Source organism: Hypanus sabinus, chromosome 14 (genome assembly GCF_030144855.1).
Source record: "Hypanus sabinus isolate sHypSab1 chromosome 14, sHypSab1.hap1, whole genome shotgun sequence".
NCBI classification, from domain to species: domain Eukaryota; kingdom Metazoa; phylum Chordata; class Chondrichthyes; order Myliobatiformes; family Dasyatidae; genus Hypanus; species Hypanus sabinus.
The window spans coordinates 107,806,325-107,822,198 of NC_082719.1; the positions used below are offsets into that span (position 1 = coordinate 107,806,325).

At 44.1% G+C, this 15,874-nt stretch overlaps 1 protein-coding gene across 1 annotated transcript in view; it reads left to right on the forward strand.

The window, feature by feature from the left end:
• loxhd1b (lipoxygenase homology PLAT domains 1b) overlaps positions 1-15,874 on the forward strand; it is a 388,496-nt gene that overhangs the window by 343,736 nt on the left and 28,886 nt on the right. The window contains exon 43 of the mRNA XM_059989781.1: positions 2,827-3,012. Coding sequence (XP_059845764.1) covers positions 2,827-3,012 — 186 coding nt within the window. The remainder of the gene's footprint in view (positions 1-2,826; positions 3,013-15,874) is intronic.

The following is a 15,874-nucleotide window of genomic DNA, read 5'->3' on the forward strand; positions in this document are numbered from 1 at the left end:
GTGTTGAACATGTCCCTACCTTAGAAATTACTAGACTTCCCCACAGCCCTCTATTTCTCTAAGGTCTATGTACCTTTCCAAAAGTCTCTTAAAAGACCCTATCGTATCCACCTCCACCACCATTGCCGGCAGCCCATTCCACGCATTCACCACTCTGAGTAAAAAAACTTGCCCAACATCTCCTCTGTACCTACTTCCCAGCACCTTAAACCTGTGTCCTCTTGTGGCAACCATTTCAGCCCTGGGAAATGGGCTCTTGACTATCCACACGATCAATGCCTCTCATCATCTTGTACACCTCTATCAAGTCACCTCACATCCTCCGTCGCTCCAAGGAGAAAAGGCCCAGTTCACTCAACCTATTCTCATAAGGCATGCTCCCCAATCCAGGCAACATCCTTGTAAATCTCCTCTGCATGCTTTCTGTGGATTCCACATTATTCCTGTAGTGTGGCGACCCGAACTAAGCACAGTACATGAATACAACCAAATGAAACAGCATTGTTCTGGGCAAAGGGCATACCAAGTCACAATTAGAATACATCACATTTACCACATAGAATTATGATAGAAGAACAATGTACAATTACAGTAAATATATAAAATAATGATGATATAGCTCAGTCCTGTTGCGTCACATCTTCCACGTAATATAGCCCAGGTTCTTGATTTCACGGTCTGTGGACTGATGGTGCACAAATGTGTCACAAATTCCCATCCGATCCGGACCAGTCACAGTTTAAGAATAAGGGGTAGGCCATTTAGAATGGAGTTGAGAAAAAACTTTTTCACCGAGAGAGTTGTGGATCTGTGGAATGCTCTGCCTCAGAAGGCACCTTCCCCATCCAGTTCCGTCCCATCGCGTCGCATCTCCCCCATCCAGTTCTGTCCCGTCGCATCACATCTCCCCCGTCCAGTTCCGTCGTGTCGCACGTTGCCCATCCAGTTCCGTCGTGTTGCACTTTCCCCGTCCAGTTCCATCGCGTCGCATCTCCCCATCCAGTTCTGCCCCGTCGCATCGCATCTTCTTCCGTCCAGTTCCATCCCATCGCGTCGCATCTCCCCCATCCAGTTCTGTCCCATCACGTCGCATCTCCCCCGTCCAGTTCTGTCCCATCGCGTCGCATCTCCCCCGTCCAGTTCCGTACCGTCGCGTCGCATCTCCCCCGTCCAGTTCTGTCCCGTCGCACGTTCCCCATCCCGTCCAGTCCTGTCCCCTCCCATCTTCCCCATTCCGTCCCATATTACTGTTACAAGGGAGAAGGTGCTCAAAAAGCTGAAAGACCGAAGGGTACATAAGTCACCCGGATCAGAGGAACTGCACCCTAGGGTTCTGAAGGAGGTAGTGTTAGAGATTGTGGTGGCATTAGGGAATCAGGGAACTGGAAAATTGCAAATGTCACTCCATTCTTTGAGAAAGGAGGAAGGTATCAGAAAGGAACTTATAGACCAGTTAGCCTGACTTCAGTGGTTGGGAAGATGTTGGAGTCAATTGTTAAGGATGAAATTATGGAGTATTTGGTGACACAAGACGAGATAGGACAAAGTCAGCATGCTTTTCTTAAAGGAAAATCTTGCATGATGAACCTGTTGGAATTCTTTGAGGAGATTACAAGTAGGATCAATAAAGGGAATACAGTGGCTGTTGTATATTTGGATTTTCAGAAAGCCTTTGACAAGGTGCCACACATGAAAATGCTTACCAAGTTAAGAGCCTGTGCTATTACAAGAAAGTTAATAGCATTGATAAAGCATTGGCTGATTGGTAGGAGGCAGCAAGTAGGAATAAAAGGATCCTTTTCTGGCTGGCTGCCAGTGACTAGTGGTGTTCCGCAGGGTTCAGCATTGGGACCACTTCTTTTTATGCTGTGTATCAATGGTTTAGATAATGGAATAGATGGCTTTGTTGCCAAGTTTGCAGATAATACGAAGATTGGTGGAGGGACAGGTAGTGTTGTGGGAACAGGTAGGATGCAGAAGGACTTGGACAGATTAGGAAAATCGGCAAAGAAGTGGCAAATGAAATACAATGTTGGAAAATGCACAGTCATGCACTTTGGTAGTAGAAATAAATGTGCAGACTATGTTCTAAATGAGGAGAAAATCCAAAAATCTGAGATGCAGAGGGACTTGGAGAGTGTCTTGAAGGTTAACTTGCAGGTAGACTCGGTGGTGAGGAAGGGAAATCCAAATGGTAGCATTTATTCCAAGAGGTCTAGAATACAAGAGCAGGGATTTGATGCTGAGACTTTATAAGGTGCTAGTGAGGCCTCAGCTTCAGTATTATCAACAGTTTTGGTTTCCTCATCTAAGGAAAGATGTGCTGGCATTGGAGAGGGTTCTAGGAAGTACAAAAGGATGATTCCAGGAATGAAAGGGTTATCATTTGAGGAACGTTTGATGGCTCTGGGACTGTACTTGCTAGAATTTAGAAGGATGGGGGGGGGGAGAATCTATTTAAAACCTTTTGAATGTTAAAAGCCCTGGACAATGTAGATGGGGAGAAGATACTTCCTATATTACAGAAGTGTATGACCAGAGGGCACGGCCTCAAAGTAGAAAAACATCCCTTTGAGGTGGGAATTCTTTAGCTACAGGGAGGTGAATCAGTCCTTGATTGGTCAAGACATCAAAGGTTACAGAGAGAAGGCAGGAGAATGGGGTTGAGAGGGATAATAAATTAGCCATGATGGAATTTCAGAGCAGACTCAATGGGCTGAATGGCCTAATACTGCTCTTATGTCTTATGATTTTTTGGGGTTACATTTGATCAGCAGTCAGTAGCTTACATTAAGTTTACACTAATTTATGATCTGTCAATCACAGGAGCAGGAACTGATGCTAATGTGTTTCTCATCATCTTTGGAGAGAACGGGGACACCGGCACCCTGGCGTTGAAACAGTCCAACAATTCCAACAAATTTGAGAGGAAAGCTTTGGATGTCTTTAAGTTTGTGGATATGCTGAGCCTGGGAAACCTGTCCAAGGTCCGAATATGGCATGACAACAAGGGTAAGTCGATGCTGAGCCTGGGAAACCTGTATAAAAAGACCATTGTTTTGGGATTTTCAATATGCAGGTAGATTGAGAAAATTAGACTGGTGCTGGATCCCTAGAAAGGGAATTGGTAGAATACCTGTAAGAAGGCTACGGTCTGATGTATCAGTATTACAAAGAAGAGAAAATCTGTAGATGCTGGAAATCCAAACATCAGACAATGTTTCAGTCTGAGACCCTTGGGTCTCGACCCAAAACGTCAACTGTACTCTTTTCCACAGATGCTGGCTGGCCAGGGCAGCATTTTCTGTGTGTTGTTTACATTGCTATTACGGTGGAGTAAAGGGAATTACAGAGGCATGAGAGATGACTGGAAGGGAACACTAGCAGGGATAATGGCAGAACAGCAATACCTAAAGTTTGTGGGATCAATCTGGAAGCTGCAGAGGTACATTCCAAAGAAGAGGAGGTATTCTAAAGGCAGGATAATACAACTGAAAGAAAACATAAAGGCAAATGAGAGGGCACGTAATGTAAAAATTTAGTTGGAAGTTCAAGGACTGTGAGCTTTTAAAAACCAACAGAAGGCAACTAAAAAGCATGGGGGAAAAAGATGAAATATGAAGGTAAGCTAGACAAATACTAAAGTAGATATCAGACTGCTGAAAAATGATGCTGGAGATGTAGTAATGGAGGACGAGGAAATGGCAGAAGAACTGAGTAAGTATTTTGCATTGGTCTTCACTGTGGGGTATGCAGGAGGTTTGAGAGTGTCAGGGGACAGAAGGGAATTCAGCTGCTATTACTAGGGAGAAGGTGCTTGGGATATTGAAGTGGGGTCTAACCAGGGTCCTATATAGCTGCAACATTACCTCTCAGCTCTTAAACTCAATCCCACGATTGATGAAGGCCAATACACCGTATGCCTTCTTAACCACGGAGACAACCTGCACAGCAGCTTCAACTGCCCTATGGACTGTCAGAAGGAATATGTCAAGATAATTGTGGGGGATTTTAATATGAAAGTGGATTGAGAAAGTCAGGAAGATACTGGGTCTCAGGAGAGGGAGTTTGTAGAATGCCTACAGGATGGCTTTTTGAAGCAGCTTGTCCATAAGCCCACCAGGGGATCTGCTGTTTTGGATTGGGTGCTGTGTAATGAACCTGAGGCGATTAGGGAGCTAGAGGTAACGGAACCCCTTGGAAGTAGTGATCATAATATGATTGAGTTCAGTTTCAAATTTGAAAAGGAGAAGCTGGTATCAGGTGTATCGATATTTCAGTGGAATAAAGGAAATTACAGTGGTATGAGAGAGGAACCGGCCCAAGTTGATTGGAAAAGTAAGCTAGATGGAGGGACGATAGAGCAAAATTGAATGAAATTCCTACAAGAAATGAGGAAAGTGCAGGAAAAATATATTCCAAGAAAAAAGAAAATCATGAATGGGAAAATGGCACAAATGTGGCTAACAAGAGAGGTTAAAGCTAAAATAAAAGCAAAAGAGATGGTGTACAAGGAAGCAAACACTTTGGGAAAACTGAGGACTGGACAACTTTTAAGAACTTACAGAAGGAAACTAATAAAGTCATTAGGAAAGAAAAGATGAATTATGAAAGGAAGTTGGCAATTAACATAAAAAAAGGATACTAAGAGTTTTTTAAATATATGAAGAGTAAAAGAGTGACACGAGTAGATATAGGACCAATTGAAACTGATACTGGAGAAATTATAATGGGTAACAAAGAGATGGCAGAGGAACTAAATGAGTATTTTGCATCAGTCTTCACAGTGGAAGACATTAGCAACATACCTGATAGCCAGAGGTCTCAGGGAATAGAATTAGGTACAGTCAAGATTACTAGAGAGAAAGTGCTTGGGAAGCTAAATGGACTAAGGATAGGTAAGTCTCCTGGACCGGATGAGGTGCACCCACGGGTTCTGAAGGAGGTGACTTTGGAGATAGTGGAGGCATTGGAAATGATCTTCCAGGAATCAATAGACTCTGGCATGGTTCCGGAGGACTGGAAGGTCGCAAATGTAGTTCCGTTGTTTAAGAAAGGAGGGAGGCAGCAAAAAGTAAATTACAGAGCAGTTGGTAAGTTATTGGAGTCAAACCTCAAGGGCGAGGTTATGAAATACCTTGAGGTGCATGACAAGATAGGCCCAAGCCAGCATGGTTTCATGAAGGGAAGATCCTGCCTCACCAACCTATTGGAATTTTTTTGAGGTAATCTCAAATAAGATTGACAAGGGAGAGTCTGTGGATGTTGTGTATTTGGATTTTCAAAAGGCCTTCAATAAGGTGCCGCATAAGAGGCTGCTTAATAAGATGAGAGCCCATAGAATTACAGGAAAGATATTGGAATGGGTGGAGCATTGGCTGTTAGGCATAAAGCAAAGGGTGGGAATAAAGGGATCCGATTCTGGTTGGTTGCCGGTTACTAGTGGTGTTGGGGCCGCTTCTTTTTACACTGTATATCGATGATTTAGATTATGGATTAAATGGTTTTGTGGCTAAGTTTGCAGATGACATCAAGATAGGTGGAGGAGCAGAAAGTGTTGAAGAAACGGAAAGGTTGTAGGGAGACTTGGTCAGTTTAGGAGTGTGGGCAAAGAAATGTCAGATGAGATACAATGCTGAGAAATGTACATTTGTGTATTTTGGAAGAAGTAATAATCGGGCAGATTATTACTTAGCTGGGGAGAAAATTCAAAAATCGGAAGTGCAAAGGGACTTGGGGGTCCTCGTGCAGGATACTCTAAAGGTTAACCACCAGGTTGGATCGGCAGTAAGGAAAGCAAATACTATGTTGGCATTCATTTCAGGAGGAATAGTGTATAAGAGTAAGGAGGTGTTGATGAGGCTCTATGCGGTATGGTGAGACATCATTTGAAATACTGTGTGCAGTTTTGGGCCCCCTATCTTAGAAGGGATGTACTGATGTTGGAGAGAGTTCAGAGAAGATTTACGAGGATGATTCCTGGAATGTAGGGGCTAACATATGAGGAGCGTTTGTCGGCTCTTGGACTTTATTCATTAGAGGATAGAAGAATGAGAGGGGATCTCATAGAAACATTTCGAATGTTGAAAGGGTTGGACAGATTAGATCTGGAAAGGCTGTTTCCCTTGGTGGGTGAGTCCAGGACAAGAGGCCACAGTCTTAGAATTAGAGGGTATCCATTTAAAACAGAGATGAGGAGAAATTTCTTTAGCCAGAGGGTTGTGGTTTTATGGAATTCGTTGCCAAATACAGCTGTGGAAGCCCGATCACTGAGGATTTTTGGGGAGGTGATTAATAGGTATCTAATTAGTCAGGGTATCAATGGATATGGGGAAGAAGTTGGAAATTAGAACTAGATGGGAGAATAGTTTAGCTCATGGTGGAGTAGACTTGATGGGTCGAATGGCCTTCTTCTTGACTAATCTGTTGGAGTTTTTTGAGGGTGTAACAAGGATGTTAGATGAGGGTAAGCCAGTAGATGTTGTGTACCTAGATTTTCAGAAGGCATTCGATAAGGTGCCACATAGGAGATTGGTGAGTAAAATCAGAGCTCATGGCATTGGGGGCAGGGTTTCAACATGGATAGAAAACTGGTTGGCAGATAGAAAGCAAAGGGTAACAGTGAATGGGTGTTTCTCAGACTGGCTGGAGGTGACTAGTGGGGTACCACAGGGCTCTGTATTGGGACCACAGCTCTTTACGATTTATGTCAATGATTTAGATGAGGGCATTGAAAACTATATCAGCAAGTTTGCTGACGATACTAAACTGGGTGGCAGTGTGACATGCAAAGAGGACGTTAGGAGAATACAGGGAGACTTGGATAGGCTGAGTGAGTGGGCAGATACTTGGCAGATGTCATTCAATGTGAATAAATGTGAAGTTATCCACTTTGGAAGCTGGAACAAGAGGGCAGAGTATTGTCTGAACAGTGTCGAGTTAGGTAAGGGAGAAATGCAAAGAGACCTAGGAGTCCTAGTTCACCAGTCAATGAAGGTGAATGAGCAAGTGCAACAGGCAGTGAAGAGGGCAAATGGAATGTTGGCCTTTGTTACAAGGGGAATTGAATACAAGAGCAAGGATGTTCTTCTGCATTTGTACAGGGCCCTGGTGAGACCACACCTGGAATATTGTGTACAGTTTTGGTCTCCAGGTTTAAGGAAGGACATTCTGGCAATTGAGGAAGTGCAGCGTAGATTCACTAGGTTGATTCCTGGGATGGCAGGGCTGTCTTACGCAGAGAGATTGGAGAGATTGGGCTTGTACACGCTGGAATTGAGGCGATTGAGAGGGGATCTGATTGAAACGTTTAAGATAATTAAAGGATTTGATAGGATTGAGGCAGGAAATATGTTCCAGATGTTGGGAGAGTCCAGTACCAGAGGGCATGGATTGAGAATAAGAGGTCAGTTATTTAAAACAGAGTTGAGGAAGAGCTTCTTCTCCCAGAGAGTTGTGGAGGTGTGGAATGCACTGCCTCGGAAGACGGTGGAGGCCAATTCTCTGGATGCTTTCAAGAAGGAGCTGGATAGATATCTGATGGATAGGGGAATCAAGGGATATGGGGACAAGGCAGGGACTGGGTATTGATAGTGAATGATCAGCCATGATCTCAGAATGGCGGTGCAGACTCGAGGGGCCGAATGGTCTACTTCTGCACCTATTGTCTATTGTCTATTGCTCCTTTGTCTTGTGATCTTGTGACTCAGACCTCAAGATCCCTCTGATCTTCCACACCTCCAAGAGTCTTACCACTAATACTATATTCTGCCATCATATTTGACCTACCATACTCAACCACCACACACTTATCTATGTTGAACTCCATCTGCCTCTTCTTGGCCCAGTTGTGCATCCGCTGTAACCTCCACACTATCCACAACACCCCCAACCTTTGTGCCATCAGCAAACTTACTACCCCATCCCTCCACTTCCTCATCCAGGTCATTTATAAAAATCACAAAGAGTAGGGATCCCAGAACAGATCCCTGAGGCACACCACTGGTCACCGACCTCCATGCAGAATATAACCCGCCTACAACCACTCTTTGCTTTCTGTAGGCAAGCCATTTCTGGATCCACAAAGCAATGTCCCCTTGAATCCTATGCCTCCTTACTTTCTCAATAAGCCTTGCATAAGCCTTATCAAATGCCTTGCTGAAATCCATATAAACTACATCTGCCACTCTACCTTCATCAATGTGCTTCAAAAAATCATCAAAAAATTCAATCAGGCTTGTAAGGCATGATCTGCCTTTGACAAAGCCATGCTGACTATTCCTAATCATATTATCCCTCTCCAAATGTTCATAAATCCTGCCTCTCAGGATCTTCTCCATCAACTTACCAACCACTGAAGTAAGATACACTGGTCTATAATTTCCTGGGTTATCTCTACTCCCTTTCTTGAATAAGGGAACAACATCTGCAACCCTCCAATCCTCCAGCCCTCTCCCATCCCCACTGATGGGACAGCCACAGCCACAGTAGCCTGGGATATATCTCATCCAGTCCTGGTGATTTATCTAACTTGATGCTTTCTGAAAACTTCAGCACATCCTCTTTCTTAATGTCTATATGCTCAAGCTTTTCAGTCTGCTGTAAGTCATCCTTACAATTGCCAAGATCCTTTTATGTACTTATAGAATGCCTTGGGGTTTTCCTTAATCTTGCTCGCCAAGGCCTTCTCAAGACTCCTTCTGGCTCTCCTAATTTCATTCTTAAGCCCCTTCCTGCTAGCCTTATAATTTTCTAGATCTTTATCATTACCTAGTTTTTTGAACTTTTTATAAGCTTTTCTTCTTGACTAGATTTTCAACTGCCTTTGTACACCACAGTTCCTGTATTCTACCATCCTTTCCCTGTCTCATTGGAATGTACCTATGCAGAATGCCATGCAAATATCCCTTGAATATTTGCCACATTTCTTCCGTATGTTTTCCTGAGAACATCTGTTTCCAATTTATGCTTCCAAGTTCCTTCCTGACAGCTTCATATTTTCCCTTAATCCAATTAAATTCTTTCCTAACTTGTCTTTTCCTATCCCTTTCCAATGCTATGGTAAAGGAGATAGAATTGTGATCACCATCTCCAAAATGCTCTCCCATTGAGAGATCTGACACCTGACCAGGTTCATTTCCCAATACCAGATCAAGTACAGCCTCTCCTCTTGTAGGCTTATCCGCATACTGTGTCAGGAAGCCTTCCTGAACTCAGTTAATAAACTTCACCTCATCTAAACCCCTTGCTCTAGGGAGATGCCAGCCAATATTGGGGAAATTAAAATCCCCCATCACGACAACCCTGTTATTACTGCACCATTCCAGAATCTGGTCTCCATATCTGCTCCTCCATGTCCCTGTTACTATTGGGTGGTCTATTAAAAAATCATCCAGTAGAGTTATTATTAGCCCCTTCCTTTTCTAACTTCCAGCCACAGAGGCTCAATAGACAATCCCTCCATGACTTCCTCCTTTTCTACAGCCGTGACACTCTCTCTGATCAACAGTGCCACGCCCCTATCTCTTTTGCCTCCCTCCCTATCCTCTCTGAAACATCTAAAGCCTGGCACTCGAAGTAATCAATCTTGTCCCTGAGCCACCCAAGTCTCTGTAATAGCCACAACATCATATCTCCAAGTACAGATCCACACTCTAAGCTCATCCTCCCTCTCGCACTGTCTACAAGCTTTCTCTATTTGTGAGCTAACCTCCTCTTCCCTAGTCTCTTCAGTTTGGTTTCCACCCCCCAATAATTCTTGTTTAAATTCTCCCCAGTAGCCTTAGCAAACCGCCCCACTAGGATACTGGTCCCCCTGGGATTCAAGTGCAACCCCTCCTTTTTGTACAGGTCACACCTGCCCAAAAGAGGTCCCAATGATCCAGAAATCTGAATCCCTCAGCCATGCATTCATCCTCCACCTCATTCTATTCCCATACTCACTGTCAAGTGGCACAGCCAGTAATCCCAAGATTACTACCTTTGTGGTACTGCTTCTCAGTTTCCTTTCTAACTCCCTGTAGTCTGTTTTCAGGACCTCCTCCCTTTTCCTACCTATGTCATTGGTACCAATATATACCATGACCTCTGGTTGTTCACCTTCAACTTCAGGATATCGTGGTTCCGGGCCTGGCACCTGGAAGGCAAACTACCATCCGTGTTTCTTTCCTGTGTCCACAGAATCGCCTGTCTGACCCCCTGACTATAGAGTCCCCTATCACTGCTGCCTTCCTCTTCCTTTCCCTACCCTTCTGAGCCACAGGGCCAGGTTCTGTGCCAGAGGCATGGCCACTGTTGCTTCCCCCAGGTAGGCCATTCGCCCTAAACAGGAGTACTTATTGTCAAGGGGTACAACCACAGGGGATGTAAAAGCAAGGCTGTAATGCTGAGGCTTTATAAAGTGCTTGAGAGGCCTCACTTGGAGTATTGTGAGCACTTTGGGCCTGTTACTCAAGAAGGCATGGGAAGGGCTCACTGGAGATTGACAGGAATAATTTCAGAAATGAAAGACTTATCTCTTGCTGGAGTGTAGAATAATGAGGTGAATATCTCATTGAAACCTATCAAAAATTGAAAGACCTATATAGACTGGCCTATGATGATGATGTTTCATATCAGGAGGTTATATTGCAACTTTATAAAAACTCTGGTTAGTCTACATCAGGAGTATTGCATACATTCTGCTTGCCCCACTATTGGAGGAATGTTGAGGCTTTGGAGAGGGTGCAGAAGGATGTTGCCTGGTTTAGAGGGCATATGCTGTCATGAGAGGCTGGATAAACTACAGTTGTTTTCTCTGGAGTGTCAGAGGCTGAGCGGAGATCTGTTAGAGAGTTACAGTATTATGAGGGGCATTGATAGAGTGGACAGAGTACCTTTGTTTCCCAGAGTGAAAATATCTAACACCAGAGGGCATACATTGAAGGTGAAGGGAGGTAGGTTCAAGGGGAAGATGAGGGGCAAGTTTTTTTTTACTCAGTTATGGATGCTTAGATGCGCTGCCTGGAGTGGTGGCAGAAGCAAATACATTAGAGTCTTTAAGAGACGTTTGGATAGGCACATGGGCATAAGGAGGATGAAGGAATATGGACATGGATCATTGGGATCACAATCTGGTTGAACTGGATCTTTAGGATCACAGTCTGGTTGAATGGGATCGTTGGGATCACAATCTGGTTAAACAGAATCATTGGGGACACAGTGTGGTTAAAGAGGATCATTGGAAACAGATTTGGTTTAAAGAGAATCAGTTGTAGCACATTTTGGTTAAAGTGAATCTTTGGGAGCAGAGCCTAGTTAAAGAGGATCATTTAACATAGAACAAAGATAGAAATCTACAGCACATTACAGGTCCTTTGGCCCACAATGTTGTGCCAGCCATGCAACCTACTCTAGAAACTGCCAGAAGTTTCCCTACCGGACAGCCCTCTATTTTTCTAAGCTCTCTGTACCTATCTAAGAGTCTCTTAAAATACTCTATTGTATCCGCCTCTGCCACCATCACCAGTGGTGTATTCCATGCACCCACCACTCTCTGTGTGAAAAAGTTACCTCTGACATCCGCTCTGTACCTACTTCTAAGCACCTCCTGTTAGCCATGTCAGCCCTGGGAAAAAGCCTCTGGCTATTCACACCATCAATGTCTTTCATCATCTTATACCCCTCTATCAGGTCACCTCTCATCCTCCGTCGCTCCAAGGAGAAAGGCCAAGTTCACTCAACTTATTCTCATAAGGTATGCTCTCCAGTCCAGGCAACATCCTTGTAAATCTCCTCTGCACTATCTCTATAGTCTTTGCATCCTTCCTGTAGTGAGGAGACGAGAACTGAGCCAAAGGAGAAATTGTTAAGGGTGAGGACTAATTCCGCAAGGCGGAGAAGAGTGGTGGTAGTAGGTGACTGGCTGGGTCTGGAATCCAGGAAGAAACGGAGAGCTTGGAGACCTTCCTGGTGGGGGATAGAGGTATATAGGGACTGGACATCCACGGTGAAAATGAGGCAGTGGGGGCCGGGGAACTTGAAATCTTTGAAGAGATGTAAAGCATGGGAAGTATAAAAATCTCAGTCCTCCAGCAGTGGTGGGATCTCCCTGTGGCCACACACTTCAATTCCACAGACCACTCCCACTCCGACATGTCTGTCCATGGCCTCTTCTACTGTCAAGATGAGGCTACACGCAGGTCGAGGGAACAATACTTTATCTCCCACCTAGGTAGCCTCCTTCCTGCCGGCATGAACATTCAACTCACAGACCTCCGTTGATACCCCTGCCCCCCCTTACCCCCATCCCTATCTATTATTTCAGTCTGGTTCTCTTTCTCTCTCTTTCTCCCCCCTCACTATAATCTCCCCCCAGCCCTACCTTTCTTTCTCTCTTATTTCCCATAATTCTCCACCTTCCCTCAGCCCATTTCCCTCCAGCCTATCACTTCCTAGCTCTCTACTTCATCCCTCCCCCCACTTCTTATCCCCCCTCGATCATCCCATGTTACTTCACTCCTGATGAAGGGTTTTGGCCCGAAACGTCGTCACTACCTCCTCCCATAGATGCTGTCTGGCCTGCTGAGTTCTGCCAGCATTTTGTGTTTTTACTTGTAGTTACAAGCTGTTTGAAGGCCTGTATGTAACTGCTATTAGTGCCTTTTTACCCTTGCCATTTCTTAACTCGACCCATAAGGATTCTACCTCTTCTGATCCTATAGCCCTTCTTTCTAGTGATCTGATATCGTTGCTTACCATCAGGGCCACGCCACCCCCTTTACCTACCTTCCTATCTTTCCCATACACAGTGTATCCTTGGACATTCGGCTCCCAATCACATCCATCATTTAGCCATGACTCAGTGATGGCCACAATGTCATATCTTTTAACCTGTAGCTGTACAACAAGGTCATCCACTTTATTTCTAATGCTGCACACATTTAAGTACAGTGCATTTAGATCAGTATCTGTTACCAAGTTTGCTATATTTCTATCGCACAGTAAATTATCCTGACTATTCACCTGCCTGTCCTTCTTGCCATCTTTGCTGCACAGTATCTTTGACTTATTTCTGTTTTCCTCTTCCTCAACCCTAACACACTGGTTTTCTTTCCCCTGCCAACTTAGTTTAAACTCTTCCTAACAGCTATATTAAACAATTCCGCCAGGATATTCGTACCCTTTGAGTTCAGGTGTAACCCATCGTTTTTGTATAAGTCATACCTCCCCCAATATAGGTCCCAATGATCCAAGAATTTTAAACCCTGCTCCCTACACCAGTTGCTTAGCCACACATTCATCTGCTTAGTTCTGCTATTCTTACCTTCATTAGCGGAGGTTGTGGGGTTATGGGAAGAGGGCATAAACAGGGTACTGATTGTGGATGATCAACCATGATCACATTGAACGGCGGTGCTGGTTCGAAGGGCTGAATGGCCTACTCCTGCACCTATTGTCTATTGTCATTAGTGCGTTGCTCTAAGCAGTAATCCTGAGATTATTACTCGGGAGGTCCGGCTTTTCAATTTTCTTCCTAGCTCCCACTAATCTTCCTTCAGCACTTCCTCTCTTTTTCTGTGTATGTCATTGGTACCAACATGTACCAAGAGTTCTGGCTGCTCGCCCTCTCTCCTCAGAATACTCTGGACCCGATCTGAGACATCCCATACCCTGGCACCAGGGAGGCAGCACACCATTCGGGTATCCTTGTCTGGCTCGCAGAATCTCTTGTCTGTTCCCCTCACTATGGAATCCCCTATAACGACTGCATTTCTCCTTGCTCTCTTGAACACGGCACTGGGCAGAGTGCCAGAGTCCCGTTCGCTGTGGTCTTCCTCTGTCAGGTCAACCGCTCCAACAGTATCTAAAATGATATATCGATTTCTGAGGGGTCTGCCACTATTTCTCTATAGGTATCATCAATCACCTCCTCACTTTCCCTAATTAGCTGAAGGTCATTAATTTGCAGCTCCAGATCCCAAACACAGTCCTTAAGGAGCCTCATCTCAATGCACCTGGTGCAGATGTAATCCTTGGGGAGGCTGGGAGTCTCCCAGGGTCCCCACATCTGGCATTCCAAGCACAACACTAATCCTAGATGCATATCTCTAATGGTAATGTTATTACTAAATAAATAAAACTGTAACTTACTCCTTTACTATAAGACTCAATGGTCACAGGAAGCATCTTCCCGTTTCCGCCTAAGCCCATTAAACCAAAGCCCTATCACTCTGTACCCTCTCACTCTGCTGCCCGCTCTGATGCTCTTCGCTGGATATGGCGGTGTTCTTTTTAAACCTTCTGTGCTCTGAGGTCACGTGCCTGCGTAGTTGTGCCTCTTTTGTCCCAAGTAGTTAAAAATCTATCTGAATTTTCTCTCAAAAAACGGCAACTTACTCCACTGCCTGCTTGCTGTGAAGCAAAAAAACCATTGAAGATTGCTTCCCTTTTTAAACCCTCCGCGATCCAAGTTCCTCATTGAAATGATGGGAGATCCCCTCTTCAATTCCAGTTTATGTGGCAGCAATCCAGAGAGTTGAACCGAATCAAGGAATTCTGTTGGAAAATGAGTGGTGTTAGCTCCTTCACTTACGGCATTGAAGGAACAGTATTCTTTCATGATTCCAGGGAAGCGTCTAATGCATGTGAGGTTTATTTTTTGCATCATTTCATTGAGAGGAACCAAGATAGAATTCCTCGAGAACAGTTCTGCAGGATTGTCAAATGTCAGGTAGATGAAATCAATGCATTCTTCCATAGTTTTTGCTGGCAGAATCATATCTTCAGGTAATTCGATTTCATTGTTTTCATTTTTCTCAATCTTGTCTTCTCCAACATCTAATAAGAACTCAGAATATTGTCCTTCTCCCTCACTGAATCGCATGTTTCTCTTCAATTGAAACTTGATGAAGCTTCTCCATAAGTAGGATTTGTTTATGCATGAATTCTCCACATCAGCATCATTTCCACGTTTCACAGCCGGTAGAAGCTGATGGAAATCACCACAGCAAATGGTTAAAATACCCCCGAAGGTCTCATTCTTGCCGCATACATCACAAAGAGTCCAAGCTCTCCCTCCTAATCATGGGGCACTCATCCCAGACAATAAGCCTTGCATTTTGGAGTAAATTTGCAGTATTGGTGTTTTTAATCGATGTTACAAAGGGCATGTTCATTGATTTTGAGGGGTATTTTGAATCTTGAATGCACTGTCCTACCACCAGGCATCAATGTTGCTGCAATACCTGATGATGCTACAGCAATAGTAACACCTCCATCTCCCCTAACTTTAGCAAGGATCAAGTTGATGATAAATATCTTGCCCGTTCCTCTTGGTGCATCAATGAAAATCATTGAAGAGAGATTCCTTTCCAAGCAGTCGCACACATATTCATTATTCAATAGGGGCACCTTCTGTGAAACAAATTCCTGCTGTTCGTCTCTGTTGTATTGCAGTTCACGCAATAATTCCAGATTGCCAGCACTTTGAATAATTGTACCATTTTATTGTGTTGCCAAATTATATTCTTCAGGTGTTTTGCCCAAGTTCTCAAGTTTCTCTTGGAAATACAGAAGAGCTTGTCCATGATGCCTCTCATCGATCACAAAATTAGGATCATTGATAGCTCTCCTCTCCATTTGTAAGAAATCTTCAGAGATTGTTTGTTAGCAAGACAACAAACAAATCTCTCATTGCTCTGGGCATTCTTGTTCTCCCTGCTTCTTCCATAGTTTGCTGCCAATGATCGTCAGCTTGCAACAATCCTCTCTCTCTGTAGACGTCTTTGAATGATGGAAGGATATCTCCATCATGTGCTTTCAATGATTCGAAAGATACTGGTCCCTTTATGAGATGAAGAAGAAGTCTCAAATAGTAAAGGTTACCACATCATGG